Genomic DNA, 22,273 nt, shown 5'->3' with positions numbered 1-22,273 from the left:
CATATATTGTTACAGTAAAAGCTGTTACTGAACAGCTTCTGTAACAAAAACCCCTGGAAATCCGCTCTGATCTGGCATTTTTCAGAGAGGTTTTCCACTTTCCTATACTTTACACCGAGGCAGAAACGCCTCAGAAATCTAAAAAATGCTGCAGCCCCCGAGTTTGCGTTTCTGGAAAAAACGAACCGCTCTGGTGTGCACCAGCCCATTGAAATACATTACCCAAGCGGTTTTCAAACAGCTAGCGTTTTTAAAAACGCTCCAGAACCGCTCTGGTGTGCACCATCCCAAAGTCAGCATTGGGAATCACGAATAGCAGAAGTTTCATTTTGTTTTTCACCATTCCTCCCGCTCTGATGTCTGTGGCACTTCACCTGTGTCTACGCGGGGCGTCTCACTGCGGTTTTAGCCTTATGCCCTTACTGTGTACTGACCTTTTCAGCTTATATTGGGAGAATGATTGGGTAGTTTCCCTCTCCCCCATAAATTTGCGTTTTTCTATAAATGCACCCATATGTGCTAAGTATGGCATTTACTATATTGGCCATACATTTTTTCATATTTAATAAGGTCGGTCCTGTCCATGGGTATTTTGTAAGCCATTTATTATATGTATTCATTATAAGGTTATTGTGTGATACATATTTTGGTCATGAAGATTCATGTGTTCATTACCTATGTTTGATGTTTTATGTTTGAGATGGATTTGCGTGACGCTCCGTCTTTCCTCCTCCCCTTTCCCCGTCTGGTGGCGCAGTGTTGTTTTGACTCCTGCGTTCCATGTGCGGGGCTCGGGGGGTGGGTTACAGCATGTGCCCGCCCCCCTGTCTGTCGTCTGGAGCGCAGGTATCTCTGTCTTCCTGCTTCCGGCCGATGGATGGGGGGCGCGGTGTTTGCTGGGAGTCCACGCACTTCCGCCGCATCGGCGGCGCCTTCAAAAGGCTTCTATCAACGCAGCATTCTATCTACCACGCCTCCCTTGAGAAAGCTGGCGGTTGGCCAGCGAAACATGTCGGGCTTGCGTGGCGTGGACATGCCTTACAGCTAGAAGGGGGCCCCCCTGCTACCCTGCCGGAGCCTGTCACAGCCCACGACCAGTCCAGCAGGTCACTACATCGAGTGGGATCCACCGCCCTTGCAGTTGAGCGACATCACGCAGTACTGAACTGGTGCACTGTACACAACATTGGACGGTAGCCATCCTGGCTGGACCCCTCATCACGGAGGTTACTTTCTGCACTATCCTTTACCTCTATGTTTGGGGTAACCCCATCCTTGCCCTGCTGACTTACTGAATCGTCCTTATAGGAGCCATTGCTGCCTGCTGAGTTTCGCAACCCGTAACTGGTCGGTAAGATAAGTTTGAATACAGGCTGTGTCTGCACTGAACGCTACTACACTGGCTTGCACTGCCTTACTCTGCTGCTTGTGCAATACTAATCTTTGATGTGGTTGCTTACTAACACAACCGCCTGTGGTTCAGATCCGTTTCCTTGGAACTGCATACTAACTACTTTGCCTATACAAGTTTGTTGCTGTCTAAGCTTCCGAGGATTTTGAGGACTTGTTGATCGGTTTTCCCCATATTAACTATTGGCCTCCACCCTTGGGATTTGAGGCCACAGAGACTATTGGTTCAGTGTGTCGGTTTGCTCGCGGGGTGGCCACCCAACTGCTGTGCATTTTTATTTATGAGTTTTATATGAATTTTGTTATGTTAATAAAGTATTTTTTGATACATTTCTAAACCTTTTGTTGGCTGTCAGTTTCACTCCCCTCATCTCCTCTATCCTAGTGTTTATAAAGTTTCATTTTTAGGTTTATTAAAAAATGTTCTCAATGAATCAATTGATATGGTTTGTTGGAGGTAAGCCCATCACTTCTCTAAATTTAAACCGGTTTAATTCTTTTTTTTTTTAATACATTCTGGCACCTCCTACAATCTGCTTTTCACAAGTTCTAAGTAGGAATGGTACCATCAATACACATTTATCTCATCATGTCAACACTTTTCTCCTGCAAGGCTCAAAGCACTTGAGGGCTACTGCCATTGATGGCAAGCTCAGTAGGCCAGCCTGGAGAATTAGGGAGTCTTGCCTAAGGACTACTCGCCGACTAGGTTCTGCCTCCAGCCCAGATTCAAACCCTGTGCACAGAGTGTGGGATCGCACACCACAGTCGAGGTGCTGAGCCATATCAAAGTCCACAACAAAATATCCAATGGGCTTGCACACTCTTAGATACCAAATCTAGTTTATTCGATTGCGTGACACACCATTCCAAAAACCAACGAATCGTTTCGGGGCCCCTCAGGGTCCCCTTTGTCAAGGTAACAGTACAGAATGGTGTGTCACGCAATCGAATAAACTAGATTTGGTATCTAAGAGTGTGCAGATTCAAACCCTGGTCTCCTATGTCAGGTGGTGACTTTGGCCAGTATGCTAAACCTCATTCTACCTTCAGTTCTTATTAGCAGCAGCAATGAAGTCCGCAACGCAGGGGAAAGGGTTTGGCTGTAATCACTGCCGTAGCCACGCCTCCCTAGTGACTGACAGCCTATAGGAAGGGGTGACTATATACATAAACACAATCAGACAGTCAGATACCCCCTTCCCCCACTGTGGTTACCACTTGAATGGAAGATTCTGACTTCAGAGATAGCAGGTGGTGCAAGAAGGCACCAGTATAATTGTGTTGATGAATGGAGACTGACATCCTATTTAGGTAACACTAGGCCCCACTTTACATGTATACACACATCAGAGAGTTTCCTGCATTGTCAGCTGTCTCAATGCACAACACTTGTCTAGTCTTCCCATTTCAGTGACATTATTGGCTACGTGTTATTCAAATGTCATTACAGCACACTTCAAAAGGAGATGCAATTGCACACACTTTACATATGATGGTATTATGGACACAGCAGACAGAATGTAGAAAAGATGGATTCCACGTTAGATCTACGAATGAAAGTGTATCAGAGATGTTTAAATAAGCTCCTCCAGCCTCATGCAACCTTGACTGAGATATATACTGAGGCACACAGCAGAGGAACAGAGGGGCACACGAGAACAGCAATGGAGCCCACAGCCAACATGGGGCTGGAGGAAGCTCCAGCTAAGTATAAAAGCTGCTTATTTAAACATCTCTGGTTTCCTTTAAATGTAATCATGGTCACAAGCATTAATTAAAAGAGTTCCAGATCCAGAGTTACAAGATAAGGCCACGTTCACATTATTAAACGCGGATGGCCATGCGTTCAGAACGCAATGCATACGAACGCACGCCATCCACGTTTCTATGCGTTGCGTGGCTGATCCCATTCACTCAAGGGAATGGGACAGCCGCGCGTTTCTGCATAAAATGCGCGCAGCATGCGTTCCCGGACCGCACTGGTCCGGAACGCATGCAGTGTGAACATCAGACAGTACACTATATGCACTGTCTGATGTCGTGCGTGTCGGCCTCCTGCACGCGTTCCCGAAACGCGGAAGGGAACGCGTGCAGTGTGAACGGGGCAGGGCCTTAGGGCCCGTTCACACTGCACGCGTTTCCAGCCGCGTTTCGGAAACGCGTGCAGGTGGCCGACACACAGGACATCAGACATTGCATAAAGTGCAATGTCTGATGTTCACACTGCATGCGTTCCGGACCTGTGCGGTCCGGGAACGCATGCTGCACGCAGATTTTACAAAAACGCGCGGCTGTCCCATTCACTTTTCAGTGATGGGATCAGCCACGCAACGCATACGAACGCGGATGGCGTGCGTTCGTACGCGTTGCGGTCCGCATGCGTAGCCGTCCGCATTTTGCAGTCTGAACGGGCCCTTTGTGTTTGAATTTTGAATGGGAATTTATGGAGCAGTGTTAGCAATGTGGTATTTGCTTTGCCCCCAAAATTGCTAAAGAATTCAGGAAATTTTAAATAGTGGTTACCCTACATTAGCAAGGGAGTAGGCTATCCTCTATAGACCATATAACAAGGAAAAATTGAGGGAAGCCTTTGCTCGTGTCCCTTAATATTCAATTTATTCCTTCCCTATGTCAAAGTTTTAAGCTTTTTTTTTTTTTTTTTAAATTGAATATTAAGTGACATGAGCAAAGGCTTGCCTCATTTTTTCCTGTTATATGGTGTTTACTTTTGACAAGCTTTGTTTCGTTTTCCTAAACAAATCCTGTCCTATTAATCTGTAATTGAAGTGCTTTGCTCTTTAATAATATTCAAATGCAAAGCTATTCAAATATAAATGAAACACATTAGTTATGTTAGGCAGATTATACTTTAACATGCATTCACAGCACCCGCATGTAGGAATGACACAAAACCACACAGTGAAAGATCAGTATACTTTAATATTGTATCAGTGTCAAAAAAAATACATTGCTTTACTCAGATCACTTTTCCATACAGTGATAATATCAAATTCAGCCACATAGTGTTGCGTAGGAATGAATGTCCCTATACTGATAGTTTTGGTTAATACCAATACTCGGATTGTCTGAAATAGCCTACAAAAAAATAATTGCTGCTAGAATATCAAGGCGCTTAATGCTCAAACTACACAGATGGCAAAACAACCATTGTTCAAGTGTGATGAACCCTTCAAGTGCTTAACGTCAGTACAGACCTGCTAAGGACACTACGCACTTTGACTAGTCAATACACCGTAGGAAAAAAACAAAACAGGATTCATTTGGTTTATCGTCAAAGCAAATCCTTTTTTTTTTTGCTGGGAAGAAAGACACAAACACCCTTAAGAGCAAAAAAGATCTATGTACAGGTTTTCAAAAAAGTCAACGCCTGCTCATCTGGCAAATTGGGTAATGCAAGATAGGACAGCAATATGATCAAGTTTGTAAATGTTTTTTTATTAGCCAACTTGTTCCCTTATTCACTGCCCCATTGTGGTCTGACTGGTTCCTCTTTGCTTTATTGTAATGGGTTCTCTGTAAAGATGTGGACTCAGTAGGTAGCTACTTAGGGGACTCCGAGCACCTCTCATGGGCATGCCTTTAAGCCAGACGACTTTCAACAAAGTCGTGCTATGACCCCTCTGGAGGAGCCTCTTGCAATGGCCATGCATGTCACTTCCTCTTCCTGCTTCATTCAGTGATGCACTTCTCTAACAGAGAAGACAGGGGTGACCCAGAAGTTATAACATAGCCAAGATGACAGCCGCGATTTTTAAATTGAAATCGAACGAAAACGATTTGGTGTAGAACGGCGATTCAGGCATCAAATGAAAGAGGAGAGCACAAGCTACTGAAAGGTATGTATCTTTAAGTACTTTGCAGTACTGGTCGGAGCCTTAAAGGCGTACCATGAAGGAAGTATGGGAGTGATGTGGTATAAAAATGGAACGCATCGTCTGAAGCGGACGCATTGGGTAAGGTAACTCCCCCCTTGGCCACGGGCAGCCTAATCTCACTTAAACTTTGATTACGTGTAGCTACTTGGCATGGTCACCACTAGTTGTGACCACTTTACTAAAACTCTGTACAAAGTTTATATTGTGCGCACCGAAATTATAATTCATGGTGATTTAGGATGACAATGTGGTGGCAGTCCTGTAGCCGACATGTACACCCGGGCCAGCCAATTGGCATACATTGTGCTACAAGAAGAGGGAGACTCAACTGAATTCCTGCTGGGGTGGCAAACACAACAACTGGTCTAAAATTACTGCTATGAGCAATTGCTATTTGGGGGACCCGTGATCAGGGGCAGGAGAAAGTCAAGAATACTACAGCTAAGACAAGACACAGCACATTTATATCGCACTTTTCTCCTGGCAGACTCGAAGTGCCAGAGCTGCAGCCACTAGGACATGCTCTATAGGCAGTAGCAGTCTTAGGGAGTCTTGCCCAAGGTCTCCTTACTAAATAGGTGCATCTTACTGGACAGGAAGAGCCAAGATTTGAACCCATGTCTACTGTGTCAGAGGCAGAGCCCTTAACCAGTACACTATCTTGCCACTCACAGCTAAAAAAATGGCCACGCCTATGAACCACTCCATGTTTACATCATGATATAGTGAGAGATGCTGACAGCTTTGAGGATTCACAGTTTTATCCGATGTTCGGTTTTTGGCAACCTTGTTCCATCAAACACTGAAAACATTATTTAGGCTAGAGATACAAATGAAAAGAAACATGCTAATAATAGAATAAGGTTAATCGATGAATACTTTTTACAAAAGTTGATTATTTCACTGATCTTGCAATCATGGAATTTGCCAGATTTGACAATCATGTGAGATGTATTCTCTGTTTAAGTACACCTGTATGAAGTGAGCGGGATATGGAGGCTGCCATTTTTCTTTTCTTTTAAAGTGGATCCGAGGTGAACTTTTACACATTGCATAATTGTGTTCCTTTCCTATTGTTTATAGGGCATTCCTCAAGCCAAATACTTTTTTGTTTTTGTTTTAATACTCCAATTCCCTATAAACTAAAGAAGCCACGCCCACAGGTTTTCAGAGAGCCTTGGCAGTAGCAAGGGCACATGGGAGCTCAGTCTGGGCAGGAGGAGGGGGAGGTGTTATTAGCCAGAGATTTCAGAGGCAGAGGGGAGGAGGAGAGGGGACTAGGCTGATGGCTCAAGATACAGATAAGTCTGCCTGTGTGTAATGTTTACAAACAACATGGCTGCTGTCATTGTATCACAGGAAGAAATAATCATATTCTATTAAAACTGATTGCAGCTAGCTTTGCTGTGTAAACAATCTAAACTTTAGATAAGATATATAGACAAGTTACTTGTTATAGTTCGTTTTTCATCTCGGATCCGCTTTAAGCAATACCAGTTGCCTGGCAGTCCTGCAGATCTTTCTGGCATCAGTAGTGTCTGAGTCATACACCTGAAACAAGCATTCAGCTAATTCAGTCACACTTCAGTCAGAGCACCTGATCTGCTGCATGCTTGTTCAGGGGTCATGGCTGGAAGTATTAGAGGATCAGCAGGACTGCCAGGCAACTAGTATTGTTATAAAGGAAATAAAAAATGGCAGCCTCAATATCTCGCTGTTCAGGTGCGCTTTAAAACACACACAAAAATACCCAAAAAACAGACTACTACTAAATTACATTTTGCATATCTGTTGTCCGCACAGTGACAGTGGCCATTTTGTGGGTTGGTTTAGAAATGGACAAATTATGCGCTCACGATCATCGGTTTAGCCTGTTAATGGCGGTCACCATCTAAGCAGACACGCTCACTTGCATGCAAGTCAATCCTTTAAGTAATGTAAGATTCATATATTTCCCCGCCCAGCATGTAGGTCCGCCCTGCTTCCTGTTAAGTCATCTCTGGTATCATGTAAACCCCGCCCCTTGGCTATTGTTTCTATGGTGCTTGTTGGTATTTTTTTTCATGGCAATGTTGTGCATATGGTTGTTCAAGCTTTCAAGCACCTGAAATGAGGAATTAAAAAGTGTCCCCTCAGTAGCATAACTAAGCAGATTATGAAAATGCCTTAACGTGGTCTGAAACTGACATAATATTCAATAAAAATGTATTTTCCTACTTTGTATTACTCATACAGTTATCATATTTGCTTTTGTGCACAAATAATATTATCTGTTTACAAATTACAAGTTTCCAAAGTGTCGTTTTTCTTGCCCTGAAAGCTGGCATTGCATTTTGTTCTTTTTCTATTAGAACTGCTTTTTATTACATATGAAAATCTTCTAATGAGCTATTCTGAACACTGTGTGTGCCTGAAGCAGCGACAGTTTCTCAGAGTGTGTTTGTTTACATTCCAGTGTTGATACATTTGTGTTTAACAAGTAAAAAAGATACTGTTATCTCCAGTCTGGATGCGGATTTGAAGCTGAATAGCAGGACAAAGTGCTTTGCATAACCATTTCAGTGATGTTCTGCTAGAATTACTTTTCTGGGATAGTAGCTTTCAAGCTGTTAGGAATATTTTAGAGCAAAGTAGAAATGCTGGCTTTCAGACCACTTTAAGATTCTCCAGTTTAAAGAAGTGAATATATACAGACGCCAAGGAGGCAACTTGCGACTGATTCGTGAGACGACTTGACTGCAAGCAGAGGGATTCTGAACTGTTCAGAGAAACGAGAACATCTGACCTGAAATTTGGAGCCTGGTATGAGGGTCTCTCCTCAGTGACCAGGTAGTGCATATAACATATTGCTAGTATCCCCACCTCACCCTGTCTTTCTCCACACATAGGCACAAATTAAACACACACACACAAATATACACATGCATATACACACACACACACACACAAACACACACACAAAAACATTCTCTCCTAGTATAACATGAAAGCAAATATATTTAATAAAAAAATTAAGGACCACTATCGCAAAAATATGGAAAAAATGTAAATATATGTGAATTTATCTGATTTTTTTCCAGGTTAAAAGCACCAAAAATTAGTTACCGGTATCTCTTATGTTGCTGTTACTTACAGTAGGCATTAAAGATGTGACAGGTTTTTGACTAGTCTGTCTCCTCATGGGGGATTTGCAGTATTTCCTTCATCATCTTTACAAAAGCACTCTATGAAAAGGACCTAGACAGACATGCTGGTTGGCCTCACTACTCACTTTAACACTGCTGTGGTCCTTAGACTGAGCAACTGCCATTCAGTAAGTGCTTTTAAAAATAAAGAAAACCAGGAGAATCCCCATGAGGAAATGGATGAGTCCAAAACCTGTCAGATTTTACAACCTACTGTAAGTGAGAGTGTCATAGTAAAAAATACATTTATAGTGCATTTTACTCTGGAACTAATGTACATTTTTATACCTATGTATACAACTACATTTTACAATTTTACAATTTTTGGCGATAGTGCTTCCTTAAAGTAGGTTAATAGACGTCTAACTTGTTTCTCTTCGTGTTAAGCCAGTGTTAAGAACTATTGTACGGTGTTGGAGGAAAGGTGAAATGTTACGTAGCATGAGAAGAGTCTAGATTAATGTCCTACGATTGTTGTGTCTAAATAAATTGGATTATACTGTACACCATTGATTTCCAAAGATTAAAGAAGAACTTGTATCTAAATGACAACCATTTCATGGCAAAAAAAACATGGAGACCCTCAAGGCTAGAACAGTAAAGTCATGCATGAATACAATAAAACAACAAACAAAACAAAAACAAACAAACAAACCCCAAAACAGCACCAGTGTGTGACCGTTCCTCCACTTCGGTGGAACAAAGCTATAAAGATGGGATGATCTAGTGAAAGGGCATGATGCAACCAATGGGGTGCCCATTCTGCTTTATGTAACCTGTCTACCCACAGCTTTATACAATGGGTTACGTACAGATACAACATTTACCAAGGTTTTAGGGCCAAATATGCATATTGCCTTCTCCTCCCCTGGCTTAGATAGTAGACATAAGTTCCTAATAGTTTTGTCAAAATTGTAAACTCCTTGACTAATTCTATGGTTGTCAATGCTGGTGTGGATTTCTCTTATTGCGTGACAACCATTTTGTTCTGACCCAATTTCATTGACTATTATGGAGCTAGTCGTAGTGGCATTACAGAAGTATCTGATGTCACTAGTCCTTAGAGAACGGATTGTTGTTATTCCGCCTCAGTTAACAAAATGGAAGACAAAACTCTGAACAAGACAGGTCAACTTTATTCCCTCAAGGTAAAGAAAAAGATTAGGCAGTTACTAGAAAGAGACAAGTACCAGCCAACAGAACTCAGTGGAACCCTCTGACCTGATGAGTACGGTAGCAAGCTCTGCAGATGACTTGACTTTCGGACTACACAGCTGTCAAGACATCACACTGCAATATCATGAGTGGCACTTCAGCACCTACTCATGGACAGAGCTACTGAAGTGCATCAGTATAAAAGAGATGGACACATTTCTTCATGTGTCAACCAACTTTTACCATAATAGTAAATGTATCTTATTAAGCCCAGACCTGGTTTGTAGGGTCACTTATGGTCCCCTGCTAAACCATAGCCTATATTTATCCCTAGAACCAAAATGCTATCTGTGTTGGACAGAGTTTTGTCAATTTGTTCTCTTACTCTGCACTGCTAGTAGACCAATTCTGGAGAGTGGGCTGGCTGAACCTTCTGTACCACCCCAGGTCCTGCTAAGTCTTCTATGGAAACATTGTCAACCAGTATCATGGAGGAATTTAGCAGAGTTCTCAGCAAAAGCATAGCCAAACACTGGTGTAAATTTCATTTGGGGAGGCATACAAAATGGTCACCCAAGAGAAGAAGACTATGAATTTGGCCCTGCAACCATGGGTTCCAGAAAGCTACAAGTTGACCAGTTTTTGGTGTTAACCAAATACTATGACATCTACTGAGACCACCAAAGGAACAACTTGTGGAAACACCTCTTGCAACTGGATAATTCCAGCAGCTGTAAAAGTTGCTTCAAGCATTGGCCCAAACTCCTGAACCCTCACAAAAACTCTATACCCAAGCAAGCCACATGCATGCTTTGACTTGAAGGCCAGAACATGGGGAAAAGTTAGGGTAAAGAATATAAAGAGTGAATATTCAATAAATCGATGAACTACAGTCAGATGACAGCTGTACAAAGTTCATTTTATTTAATATTACACACATCACTTTAAGCAGATAAGGCATCGTTGCAATCTCATACCCTTTGAAAGACCCCTGAGGACTAAAATGAACAGACCTGGTTTAGATGGCAAGAAATCAAGAGCCTATATAGCTACTGCTTCACAAACCAGCTTCCTGAGTGTGGTCAAGCCCCAAAAATGCGTAGCCAATCACCACTAAAGAGGGTTGGTAATGCACCTCGATACATATATACAGGTGTCAATACAACGTATAGTATGCCAAATACAATGCCCTTAGGAAAATATTGCAATACAACCCAAATATTTGCACTTGAAGAGCTATCAACTAACTCAAGTTAGGCTATAAAAACAGTTGTGATACCCTGAATGACTTGCATGTATATTTATACATATATATATATATATATTTATAAGTACAACAACAAAAAATCAATAACATAATGCTACTGAAAAAAAACAATGACTGTATGTTGTCTATTGCAACTTTAAGGGCCCGTAAACCTAATTTACAAATTGGTTGATATACAAAAGAACAATTAATAACAGTGATATATTTAATTTGTTTCAGTGGCTTGTTAGAAGTGATGTTCACAAATATAAGATTTTGGGGAGAGGGATTTTCCAAAACGGAGTAAAATTTTTGCCATCTCCAGTGGTGAGTCGATTTTACAAAATGGCTGACATCATAGACCAGCCTACCGGCACTTTATCAGACTGTACAAACACTCTCCCATAAAACTCAAGGTTTTATGGTCTACGGAATGTTTATGTACAGACTTTTTTTAATCAAAACATAAACGTATTTTAGGTTTACAGGCCTTTAAAGTGTACTTGTTACCTAAACACAGCGCAGGATGCCATTTTGAGGAAAAAAATTATGCAGAAGAACCCAATCAGTTCGTTCATGATCGCCCCCTGAAGGAGGTACATAGTTATTGTCGAAATGAATTTGTACTCTTCCCTCAAAACGGCAATCGCCAGCGTGTCTGGGGAACAAGAACGCCATATGGTAGAATGAAAATTTGCCATTAAAATGATTAATAATACTCTTAACATCCATTGGATAGATCGTATAATGCATGTAGTATTAAATGAACAATAACCATTGTTGCTACATCGAAGAGAACAAAAAAACGAAACATTGAAGTCAAAAAATGTACAGAAAAAAAAATAATGGTACCAATAAAAAAAAAAAAAAGAAGCATTTACCTAAAGCATTAATGGTCGAAAAAAGCATATAAAGTGTTAACGGCCTATACAGTATTCTATAAGGTTTGTTATGTTAAATTGTGCAACATTACAGGAGATTATCCCCCTTGTAGGTATGATTAAAACCCTTGTAGATTAGTAACAAATAACAAAACAAACAGAAACAGCATCTAGATATAAAAACACAAACAGGAAATGCTTATTATGCCATACATTAACGTCATTGGACACTCGCCTTCTCAACTTATCAGGTCTTAAAAGAGAACAGTTGAGCTTTTATTTGGACTTGCTTAGAATACAGAGTGTGCAGAATGCTACAGGTTATCTCCCAACGGTCTAACATCTACAATTCACCCAAACTCTACCCCTTCACCATAGTTGTGCAAAACCACGCCTATATATATTTTTTTTCTAAGCTCACCTCCTTTGTAAAATGAACAAGATTCCCCTTATAAAACGGAGAGTTGGGAGATACAACAGAGCATTATGTCCCCTCGGTTGGCTACACTAAGTTCCACAATTTTTCAAAAAGTACCACAACTTCCTCCAACGGCATTCCCATATCGTCATTAGACCAGTTCTACACCAAGTAAGACACCCGACTATCAAATGAAAGCCAAGGTAACCAAAGGACTATAATACATAGGCAGATGAGCCGCATCCCATACAATTCTCAACTTAATATATATAGTATGAACAGCTGTTGTAAAGGTACATTTTTGAGCCTCTACCGATCAAAAAACAACAAATGCATGCTCAAAAACTAACCTTGGTGTCATTCATATATATATATATTTTTAATCTTGGCCCAGTCTGGGAAAACTAAGGTCAACTGATGGACTTGGACTTCCAAAACAGATGGAGGAATCAGAAGTCCGATGTTATTTAATAAGCTGGAACCTCATAAGGTGTGAAAGACCAATCATGAAAAATTCAGGGACACAAAGCAACCAATCGGCCCTCACTTTACTGACGTCACATCAGTAAGTACGTATACCGCATGCTGTCGGAGCGGATGTCTGTGGTTTCAAACACAACTGTTTGCAAAAGAGGCAATTGGGTTCAGAATTGTGGTTCAGCTTAGGGACTGCATACCTCTATACTAAGCAACCACAACCGATACTAACCACCACCGGTTAGCAAGTTAGACTGTGCGCATCTAAGTATTTGATAAAGTTCGGCTGCATTTGACCAGCCAAAAAATCCTTTGTGTCTTCACAAAATAACTGGACTGGAACACTGAAAATAACGAATATCAAGCACAGTCGGGGTAAGTAAGAGCGAAACAGGACAACTAACATTGTAAAGTGCAGTTACACCCAATCAGATTTCAGCTTTGCATCGCTCTCGTTCACACACAAGATAACGAAAGAGGATTGTCCTTTGGTTGCCGTAAACAAATGCTCTCTGCCTAGTGTATGTATAAAGTCTGCCGTGAGCTCCAAATAGGTTCCTGGTCTGAAGTAATGATATGTCCTTTGGTCACATTCAATATGGGAATGTCCACTTTTAAGCCTTCTTTCATGGCACTGACAATCGGGAAAAAAAAACTCAATGAACTACAAGGCACTGCCGAATGTTTACAGTAATGTGAATTCTCCAAAATCTGCAACAGTAACATCTTCCACTATAGCTCAGATTCCTGCCCAAAAAAGCGGATATATGCACCAAAAAAAAAAAAAACCTCACCTATGGCCATTTAAAAAAATATAAATTACTTTTACAGGGATATCAGACTGCGTAAAACATTTTTCTATACTATACACATCTTAATTTTTTTTATTTGTTTTTGTTTTTTATTAAAATAAAGAGAAAAAAAAAATACAGCAGGTAAAAACGCATATACGTAAAATCTCTCTGTTTTCAATCTGACGTCATTTCAGTAAGGCCACTATTTGGTACTGTGAACAAAAGTTCCAAAGGTGTGAGTTTTTCTCGCGAGATTCTTATTGCTGATGGGAACGGTCTACTGGGAAAATAAGAATATTTAGGAACTGAAGCTGCTTTTTTTTGTTTTTTTTGTAAAATGATAAAGTGTGTGAAAGGGGCGGAGCTACTCATGTCGTCTGATCCAGCGCCCGCAGGAGGTCGCTGCCCTGCAGAAGGTGGGTGTTACCCAGCACCGGGACATTGACCTCACAGTCATATCTCGTGAGCTCCGGCAGCAGATACCATTCAAATGTCGGGCCGATGAGACGGTTGGTCATAGCTGGAATAAAAAGAAAGAATTAAAATGATTAGTGCGTTTGACAGGGAATATTTATATAACGAATATGGTTTGTAAGGGTGCCCGTAGGTTACGCGATATTTGGCTACGATATCCAGGCGATTTGATCATAATGATCAAATCTTGCAGATATGAATGTTGCAACATGGCCACCAGATCGATCGTTAATATTGATTTCCATTTGTTCAAAAATCGGTCAAAGGGATCGATTGGGCATGCTGAATAATCTAAGTCGCAAGAGCTCGATTGGGTACGCGGCGGTAACGGCATCCGGTACCTATAGCACGCGACACCGCTTTACATACTGATGTCACTAAATGAGGCGGGGTCACGGGTTACAGACAACCCTGGTGGGAATTCAAATTCAAACACCCCGGGGGGGGCAGATTCCAGTCAGAGAGGGATACTCTACTGGATGATCTGGCGACAGACTGAGGTGTATGTCACCTTAAAGAGAACCTGCGGGGGGTTCTAAGAATCCTATTAGCACACAGAGGCTGGGTCTGCATATAATGCCCAGCCTCTGTTGCTATACGGTTTCTCCCCAGGCCCCCCCTGCTCTCTGCTATGTCCCCATAAATCACACAGTCGTGCTAGTGACACGCAGGGTGTCGATAGCAGGCTGTTTACCTCTGCACTGTCACTCTCGCCACTCCCCCGCCTCCTCCATATCGGCGCTCCCCGCCTGCGTCCCGTCCATCCAATCAGCGGGGAGGGAAAGGACGTAGGCGGGGAGCGGCGAGAGTGACAGTGCAGATGTAAATAGCTGGCTAGCTATGTCGCTAGCACGGCGTTTGATTTATGGGTGACAGCAGAGTTGGGGGGGGGGCCTGGGGGGAAACAGTATAGCAACAGAGGCTGGGCATTATATGCAGACCCAGCCTCTGTGTGCTAATAGGATTCTTAGAACCCACCTCGGGTTCTTTTTAACCTCTTGAGGACTGCAGGGCTAAACCCCCCTAGTGACCAGGACATTGTTTGTAAAATTGGCCACTGCTACTTTAAGGCCAAGCTGGAGGGCCGCACAACACAGCACACAAGTGATCCCCCCCCCCCCTTTTCTCCCCACCAACAGAGCTCTCTGTTGGTGGGGTCTGATCGCTCCCCCCATGTTTATTTATTTTTTTTATAAATATTTATGTCCGTTTTTTTTTTTAAAACCCGTTTCTTTAACTATCTCCCCTCCCTCCCCCTCTCCCCACAGCCAGCCAATTGCAGCGATCGGCTGTCATAGGCTTCTGCCTATGAGAGCCGATCGCTCTCTTGTCCCCCAGGGGGACAGCCGTGCGGCACGGCTGTCACCAGTACAGCGCTGCTGCCGATCGCAGCGGTGTACATAGAAATAGACAGCGATCACGCCGTCTAACAGTCTCCCGAGAGGCAATAGCCGCTCGGAGACTGAAGGCGGGACGGAGCTCCGCCCCCCAAGCAGGAGATGCGCGCACAGCCTGCGCGCGATCTCCTGCATTAGCTGGCCCCAGGACTTTACGCCCATTGGCCTTAAGCGGTCCTGGGGCTGCCGCCGCGGCCACGCCCGTCGGCGTGACGCGGGCGGTAAGAGGTTAAGCACTTTGCATTCAGACTTTGTTTCCCCCTTATGGACCAGAGCAGTTTTGACATTTTAGCTATGTCCCTATTTAAATCAGCAATAACTTTATTCCTACTTAGGACACCTAAATGAAATATATATTTTTTTCAAGACAAACTAGGCTTTCATTGTATAACATTACTTCCCTAGAACAATTTTGTTTTCTATGCATTCAAATAGGAAAACAAGGAAAATAATTGAAAAAACATTATTTCTCGGTTATATCAATTCCAATTTAAAAATAAAAAGTGCTACTGTAGATATAAAACACAAATGTTGTTTAACTATTTCTACTGTGTATAACAAATTTTAGATTGCGTTGCTGTCACAATTTATGGTGAAGATATTGGATTCTGAAAAAATGCTACAGTGGGTATTTTTCACTATGAACTGAGAAAATAAAAGTATTTTTAATGGTAAAAATCTATTTTATTAGCTCAGGGAACATATATTCCCTTTCACCAATTAGTGCTGCAGCGGATAGTGCTGAAGGTGAACACAGAAGCAAGCCCAATCGTGCGCAGCTGTGCTTCAGCTACAAGACATATCTATGTCCTCGTGGCTTACATGAAGTCACAGAGGACGTATATATACTGTAGTGGTGCATTAAGTGGTTAAAGGATAACTGACGTGAGAGGGACGTGGAGGCTGCCATATGTGTTTCCTGCTAAACAATACCAGTTGCCCGGCAGCCCTGCTGGTCCAAATGTAAAAAAATACATGAATTGAGGATTGATACTAGGTACACTATGAGATTTTCTGGCAGATTTACGGTCAGATCGATTATATCCAACATGTCCAATCTGATTTCCGACTGTTTTCTGTTCACCTCTATTGGAAATCGATCGGAAAAGGATTGGAAGTCAATCAATCACCTAGCATTACATTTATTAGTAATTCCTTCCTGAGATCTACTCACCTTTTACTCTCTGTGACTGGGGCTGGCTGTAATCGTTATAGTTACAACTGAAGAACGTGGGCTGATATGGAGTTTTTCTGCTGTCCCCAGGGGTGCTGGATGTGCAGGGCGGCTGTGGCTGCTGGCTCATTGGCTGGCTCACCCCTCTGTGTCTGTTGCAGATGAAGTCATCTGAAAATAATGTAAACAGTTCTGAGTTACCTATATTCGTTAAAAGCGGATCCGAGATGAAAAACTAACTATAAAAAGTAACTTGTCTATATATCTTACCTAAAGTTTAGATAGTTTACACAGCATATCTAGCTGCAAACAGCTTCAACAGTTTATGATTATTTATTCCTGTGATACAATGAGAGCGGCCATGTTCTGTTTGTCACTTTTACACACAGGCAAGCTGGTAGCATCTCCAGTGCTCAGCCTGTGAAAACGTCACTCCCCTCTCCTCCTCCCCTCTGCCTCTGAAATCTCTGGCTAGTAACACCGCCTCCTCCTGCCCAGACTAAGCTCCCATAAGCCCTTGCTACATAGGTCTGAGAGTGCCAAGGCACTCTGGAGGAGATGTGGGTGGGGCTTGTTTAGTTTATGGGGAATTCGAGTATTAAATCAAAACAAAAAAAAGTATTTGGCTTGAGGAATGCCCTATAAACTATATGAACGGAACACAATTATGCGATGAATAAAAGTTTATCTCGGATCCACTTTAAAAAGTACCTAAAGTAACATAGGGGCTGTATCCTATACAATAAAGCCCGAGTCCCTGCGTCCCCTGTCCCTGCCTTTTTGCCAGCGCGCATGCTGGCGGCCGTTGGACACAACAGGAGGACGGGGGAAGGCGTGTGTGCGGGCGAGTGCACGCACGGGTACGCGTCACAGCCGTTGGGTGCATGCGTGTTGCGGCTTGCGCACTCGCGAAGGGGGCGAGGGGAGGGGGGTTGTGAGGGCCCGAGGCCTAGCACCCATTATTGTAACAGGCCTAAGGTCTAGTTCACTATATAGCAGTAAAATTACCACATGCAGGTAGCGCAAGGCGATTTTACTGGTACTTACGCCACTGAGTATATTTCAACATGGTAAGTATGCAGTGTGGGGTGTAGTACGTTTTTTTTAGCTAGGCCTATTCTTAACACTGACTCAAGTAACCAGAAACTACACATATAACAGTTCAATGAGTCCCAAAGAGACAAGAACTCTCTACCCACCAGTGAGGACGCTTGTGCTCAAGGATTTCTTCTCTGACATAAGTGGACACATCTGCGATCTGAAGGGCTTCATCCTTTTCCACATGAGCGACTGTATGGCGTTCTCCGGTAACTCCCCCTATAAGGGCAGAATACGGGTGATACATATAACAGTGCAAATACAATATTCCCCTTCTATGCTGCTAAAGGCAATCATTACTGAAGATGAGCTCATTTTATTTATTAGTATTATTCATATATTATTATTCGGATATATTATTAATATAAATTACAATGAACTGCTTAGTTACAGACCTGTAGAAGTGGCAAGTGCCACGAAACGCGTTATCTAAGCACTTAATAAAATGTATAAACCCAACGGTTATCTTCTTGGAGGCAAGTCTCACCCTCTTATTTCTATCGGTTTGATACTATTTTATTACATGTGAGTGTTCTGGGTGCCTCCCGGTTAGAAGGACATGTCATGCTCTAGTGTAGGGTAAGTAGTTGTTTTGACACTAGTAGGGATGGGCCTAAATTCTCTACAAACCCTCAGAGTGGTTGCCTGATGGTATCCCAATTTTTTGAGCATTACATCGCCTCACCTTTCATATTCTTGGTAGTCTTAAGGTGGCCACACACGATACAATAAAATGATCAAATTTTACGGCAATTCGATAAAAACGATCGGATCTCCCGAAAAAATCAAAAGCTTTTTTTTTCATTCGACTGAAAAATCCGATTGGATTTCCCGTTTTCTTCGATTATCGATCCGGAATGCCAGATATTTTTCTTCAATATTTCTAAAGATTGTATGGTGTGTGTTAGATTGTCAATTTATTAATATACACACCCTAGCAATTTTGTCAGAGTTTCCAATCATTTTTTATCATAATTGAGGAAAAATTTTACATATGTGTGTGTGGTACATTGGTCATATTTTTGTAATATTAAAAATCAGTCAGAAAAATTGATTGCAATTCTTAAATTGAACAGATATTTAAAAAATTGTATGGTGTGTGGCCACCTTTACATACTACACCAGATCGGCTTCCGCCTTAATTATTTTATCTTTAAGTTTTCTTCATCAGTCGATGGTTTTTAAACCTGTAGCAGCAATTTATTAAGCTTGCAAGTGCTCCCGGCCAATTTATTTTGACACGTTATTTCTTATTTGTTACATTTTCTTGCTTCTAATTAGTACTGCTGTAACATGTATTTATGGCCACTTGTCACTAGGGGGCAGTGTGAGACAATAACAGAGGACTTCTGCATTCGGTTTCTATATTTTCTGCTAGTAGAGAGACATGAAAAAATTCCAAGAATTTACAGCACAAGGAGTTCTGTCGATCAAAAGCAGCGCACTTATCTCAACAGATAACGCTATTGAAGTTTCTAATGGCTTAGAGGAGATTTGAGTGTCACTGGATTGAACATTGTGCTGTAAATTCTTGGAATGCTTTGATCTCTCTCTACTAGCAGAGGATATAGAAACAAAGCAGTAGTCCTCTGTTATTGTCTCACACTGCCCCCTAGTGACAGATGGCTGTAAATACGCATTACAGCAGTACTAATTAGAAGCAGGGAAATGTAACAAATACGAGATAAAACAATGTGCTAAATATGTCCTTGAGCACTTGCATGCCTCTATATAACTTGGCTGCTAAAGGGGTAATGGTTTCTGCTTTACCGACCTTGGCCCAGCATTTACATCACAGACAGGAAGTTGAGGTCAGGTGCTTCCACTTCGGCCTAATCACACAGGTGTGGTGCCGGAGGAGACATGTTCTTACAGCCACTTACCACACTGAGCTGGGGGAATCCAGGATCTCCATATTCCAGCTGTCTCTTCCTCTTCATGTTATTGCAGAACGGGATGTCTGTGGGGGGTAAATCTTTACCCCTCTGCCCAAAACTTTCCAATGACCTGAAAATAGAATTCCCATTATTATGTTGTCAGCTTTGAGTGAGCATCTGTGGTTTCCCATAATGCATCACTCCCAATATTCATCTGGTCACACACAGCCTGATCCAGCTAATGCCCTATACTCCTTACCCGAGGTGACATGTGACATGATGAGGTAGACATGGGTATATACAGTGCCTAGCACACAAATAACTAGGCTGTGTTCCTTTTTTTTGTTTCTCTGCCTGATAGAGTTAAATATCAGGTATGTAAGTGGCTGACTCCGTCCTGACTCAGACAGGAAGTGACTACAGTGTGACCCTCACTAATAAGAAACTCCAACTATAACACACTTTCCTAGCAGAAAATGGCTTCTGAGAGCAGGAAGGAGATAAAAGGGGACAATAGTTCACAGATTTTAGCTCTGGCATACTTTAATGAATGTGTCATTGAGCAAAAACAATAAAACAGTTAAAACTTAAAAAGTAGATTTAAACAAAATAAAACTGAAATATCTTAAAAAGTCATTTTTAGGAGAAGGAAGATAGATACAATCATTTATTTCATTTGTTTATTTTCACCTCGGGTGTCCTTTAACAGAGAGGGTCAATGTGATGCAAATAATCCTGATTAGGGTGAAAATTTCATGCAAATTGTACCAATCCAAATCAGAAGTATTAAATTAGCATGCATGCTATAATCATTTGCATTTCACTGATCATCTCCACTTTTCTGTGTAAAGCTTTTTAAAGCGAACCTAAACTCTTGCACAGGAGAGAAGAAAAACAGAGAAATCCACCCTGTGTGTGTTTATAGAAAACAGCCAGGCTAATTCCCCCTTATCTGCAAGTAATCAGCAAGTGTAAATCAGGGCCGTCAGCGCCCAGGTTCTGTGCTAATATGTAAACACAGGAGGTTAACCCTTTCTGTGTTCTCATGAATTACAGGAAGGAAACACAGCAGGATGTCAGAGTTTTATAAGCTGTAATAAAAAATATTTTTTGTAAAGGTTATTATGCTGTTGCTTATTATTTTTAGAGCAGAGAGCGAGTTTTGCGTTTAGGTCTGCTTCAAGTATTGGACAAGCAAAAAAAGTAGTATAAAGTTAGTTAGAAAAGTAACATACAATAAATGGTTAATTAGGAACTTTTTCTTCAAACTATATTTTTTTCTTTGCTAGGAAGATGCCGAAAAGTTCATTATTGAGAAGATTTAAAATATCTCCTGCGAGAAAACGTGGGAGAAATATTAAATCAGGGCCAAAATGAGATGGGTAAATTATGAGCTAAGTTTTGAGAAGGAATAGAATAGAATGGATAGCTTCACAAAACATACATCTCATCTTTGTAACTTATGATTCATCTCTCCTCATCTCTCTTAGTACATAAATTATCCGAGGTGAAAAAGTAAGGGGAAAGAATTCAAAAGAGAATCTTTCTGAATCAACCATGTAGATAAAATGCATAGATTACTATCCCTAAAAAAAACATGCCAAAAGCACAGCTGGGCTGTAAATTATTACTTAAAGGGAACCTGAAGTGAGTAAAATTATTTAAAGAGAACCCGAGGTGGGTTTGAAGAATATTATCTGCATACAGAGGCTGGATCTGCCTATACAGCCCAGCCTCTGTTGCTATCCCCAACCCCCCTAAGGTCCCCCTGCACTCTGCAATCCCTCATAAATCACAGCCACGCTGCTGACAAACAGCTTGTCAGAGCTGGCTGTGTTTATCTCTATAGTGTCAGTCTGCTGCTCTCCCCTCCCCGCCTCCTGCAGAACTCCAGTCCCCGCCTGCATCCCTTCCCTCCCTGCTGATTGGAGGGAAGGGACGGGGGCAGAGACCGGAGCTATGCAGGAGGCGGGGGAGCAGCTGAGACTGACACTACAGATGTAAACACAGCCTCACAGCACGGCTGTGATTTATGAGGGATTGCAGAGTGCAGAGGGACCTTAGTGGGGTTTGGGATAGCAACAGAGTCTGGGCTGTATAGGCAGATCCAGCCTCTGTATGCAGATAACATTCTTTAAACACACCTCGGGTTCTCTTTAAAATAAACACATGACGTAGCTGCACATGAATATTACATACTTACCTCATCATCAGTTCCTCTCAGAAGCTCACCATTTTCTTCTTACAGTGATCCCTTCCAGTTCTGACAAGATTTTGTCAGAACTGAAATATACCAGTTGCTGTCAGTTATATCTCAGCAGCTGTCAGTTACAACTGATAGTGCAAGGTAATGTCAATGGTTCCCTATGGCTCAAGTGGGCAATGTTACAGTTTAACAGTGTGCTGACCAGGAAGCTGTTAGGCCTGGAACCCACTGAAATCCGCAAACGCAAAACGCAACCGCTAGCGTTTTGCCTGAGCGGTTTGCAAGCGGATTCATGCGAGTTTTCGGTCGCGTTTTGCAACAGTGTATTTTTTTCCTCAGCGGTTGTGTAGCGTTTTGCGTTTTGCGTTTTTATCCTGATTGGTCCTGTGAATTATTTTTAATTTTGTTACAGTGTGCTGAACCGCAAAACGCTAGCAAAACCGCTCAGTTTAGGTTTTGCTGAGCGTTTCAATACTTTACATTGAAGCGCTAACGCTCCCAAAATGCTGCAGGTCCTGCGTTTGCGTTTCTGGGAAACGCAAACGCTCCTGTGGAAGTTGCCCCATCCATTAACATCAGCTG

At 42.0% G+C, this 22,273-nt stretch overlaps 1 protein-coding gene across 1 annotated transcript in view; it reads right to left on the bottom strand.

Moving 5' to 3' along the window:
• Positions 1 to 4,333: 4,333 nt before the first annotated feature.
• EPAS1 (endothelial PAS domain protein 1) overlaps positions 4,334 to 22,273 on the bottom strand; it is a 189,902-nt gene continuing 171,962 nt past the window's right edge. Inside the window, exons 13-16 of the mRNA XM_068233035.1 lie at positions 19,492 to 19,615; positions 17,710 to 17,827; positions 16,511 to 16,681; positions 4,334 to 13,985 (exon numbers count right to left, since the gene is read on the bottom strand). Of these exons, the coding sequence (XP_068089136.1) occupies positions 13,834 to 13,985; positions 16,511 to 16,681; positions 17,710 to 17,827; positions 19,492 to 19,615 (565 nt within the window). The 3' untranslated portion in view covers positions 4,334 to 13,833. The remainder of the gene's footprint in view (positions 13,986 to 16,510; positions 16,682 to 17,709; positions 17,828 to 19,491; positions 19,616 to 22,273) is intronic.

Source organism: Hyperolius riggenbachi, chromosome 4, assembly GCF_040937935.1.
Source record: "Hyperolius riggenbachi isolate aHypRig1 chromosome 4, aHypRig1.pri, whole genome shotgun sequence".
NCBI classification, from domain to species: Eukaryota; Metazoa; Chordata; class Amphibia; order Anura; family Hyperoliidae; genus Hyperolius; species Hyperolius riggenbachi.
This window is presented reverse-complemented; position numbering and strand designations above follow the sequence as displayed.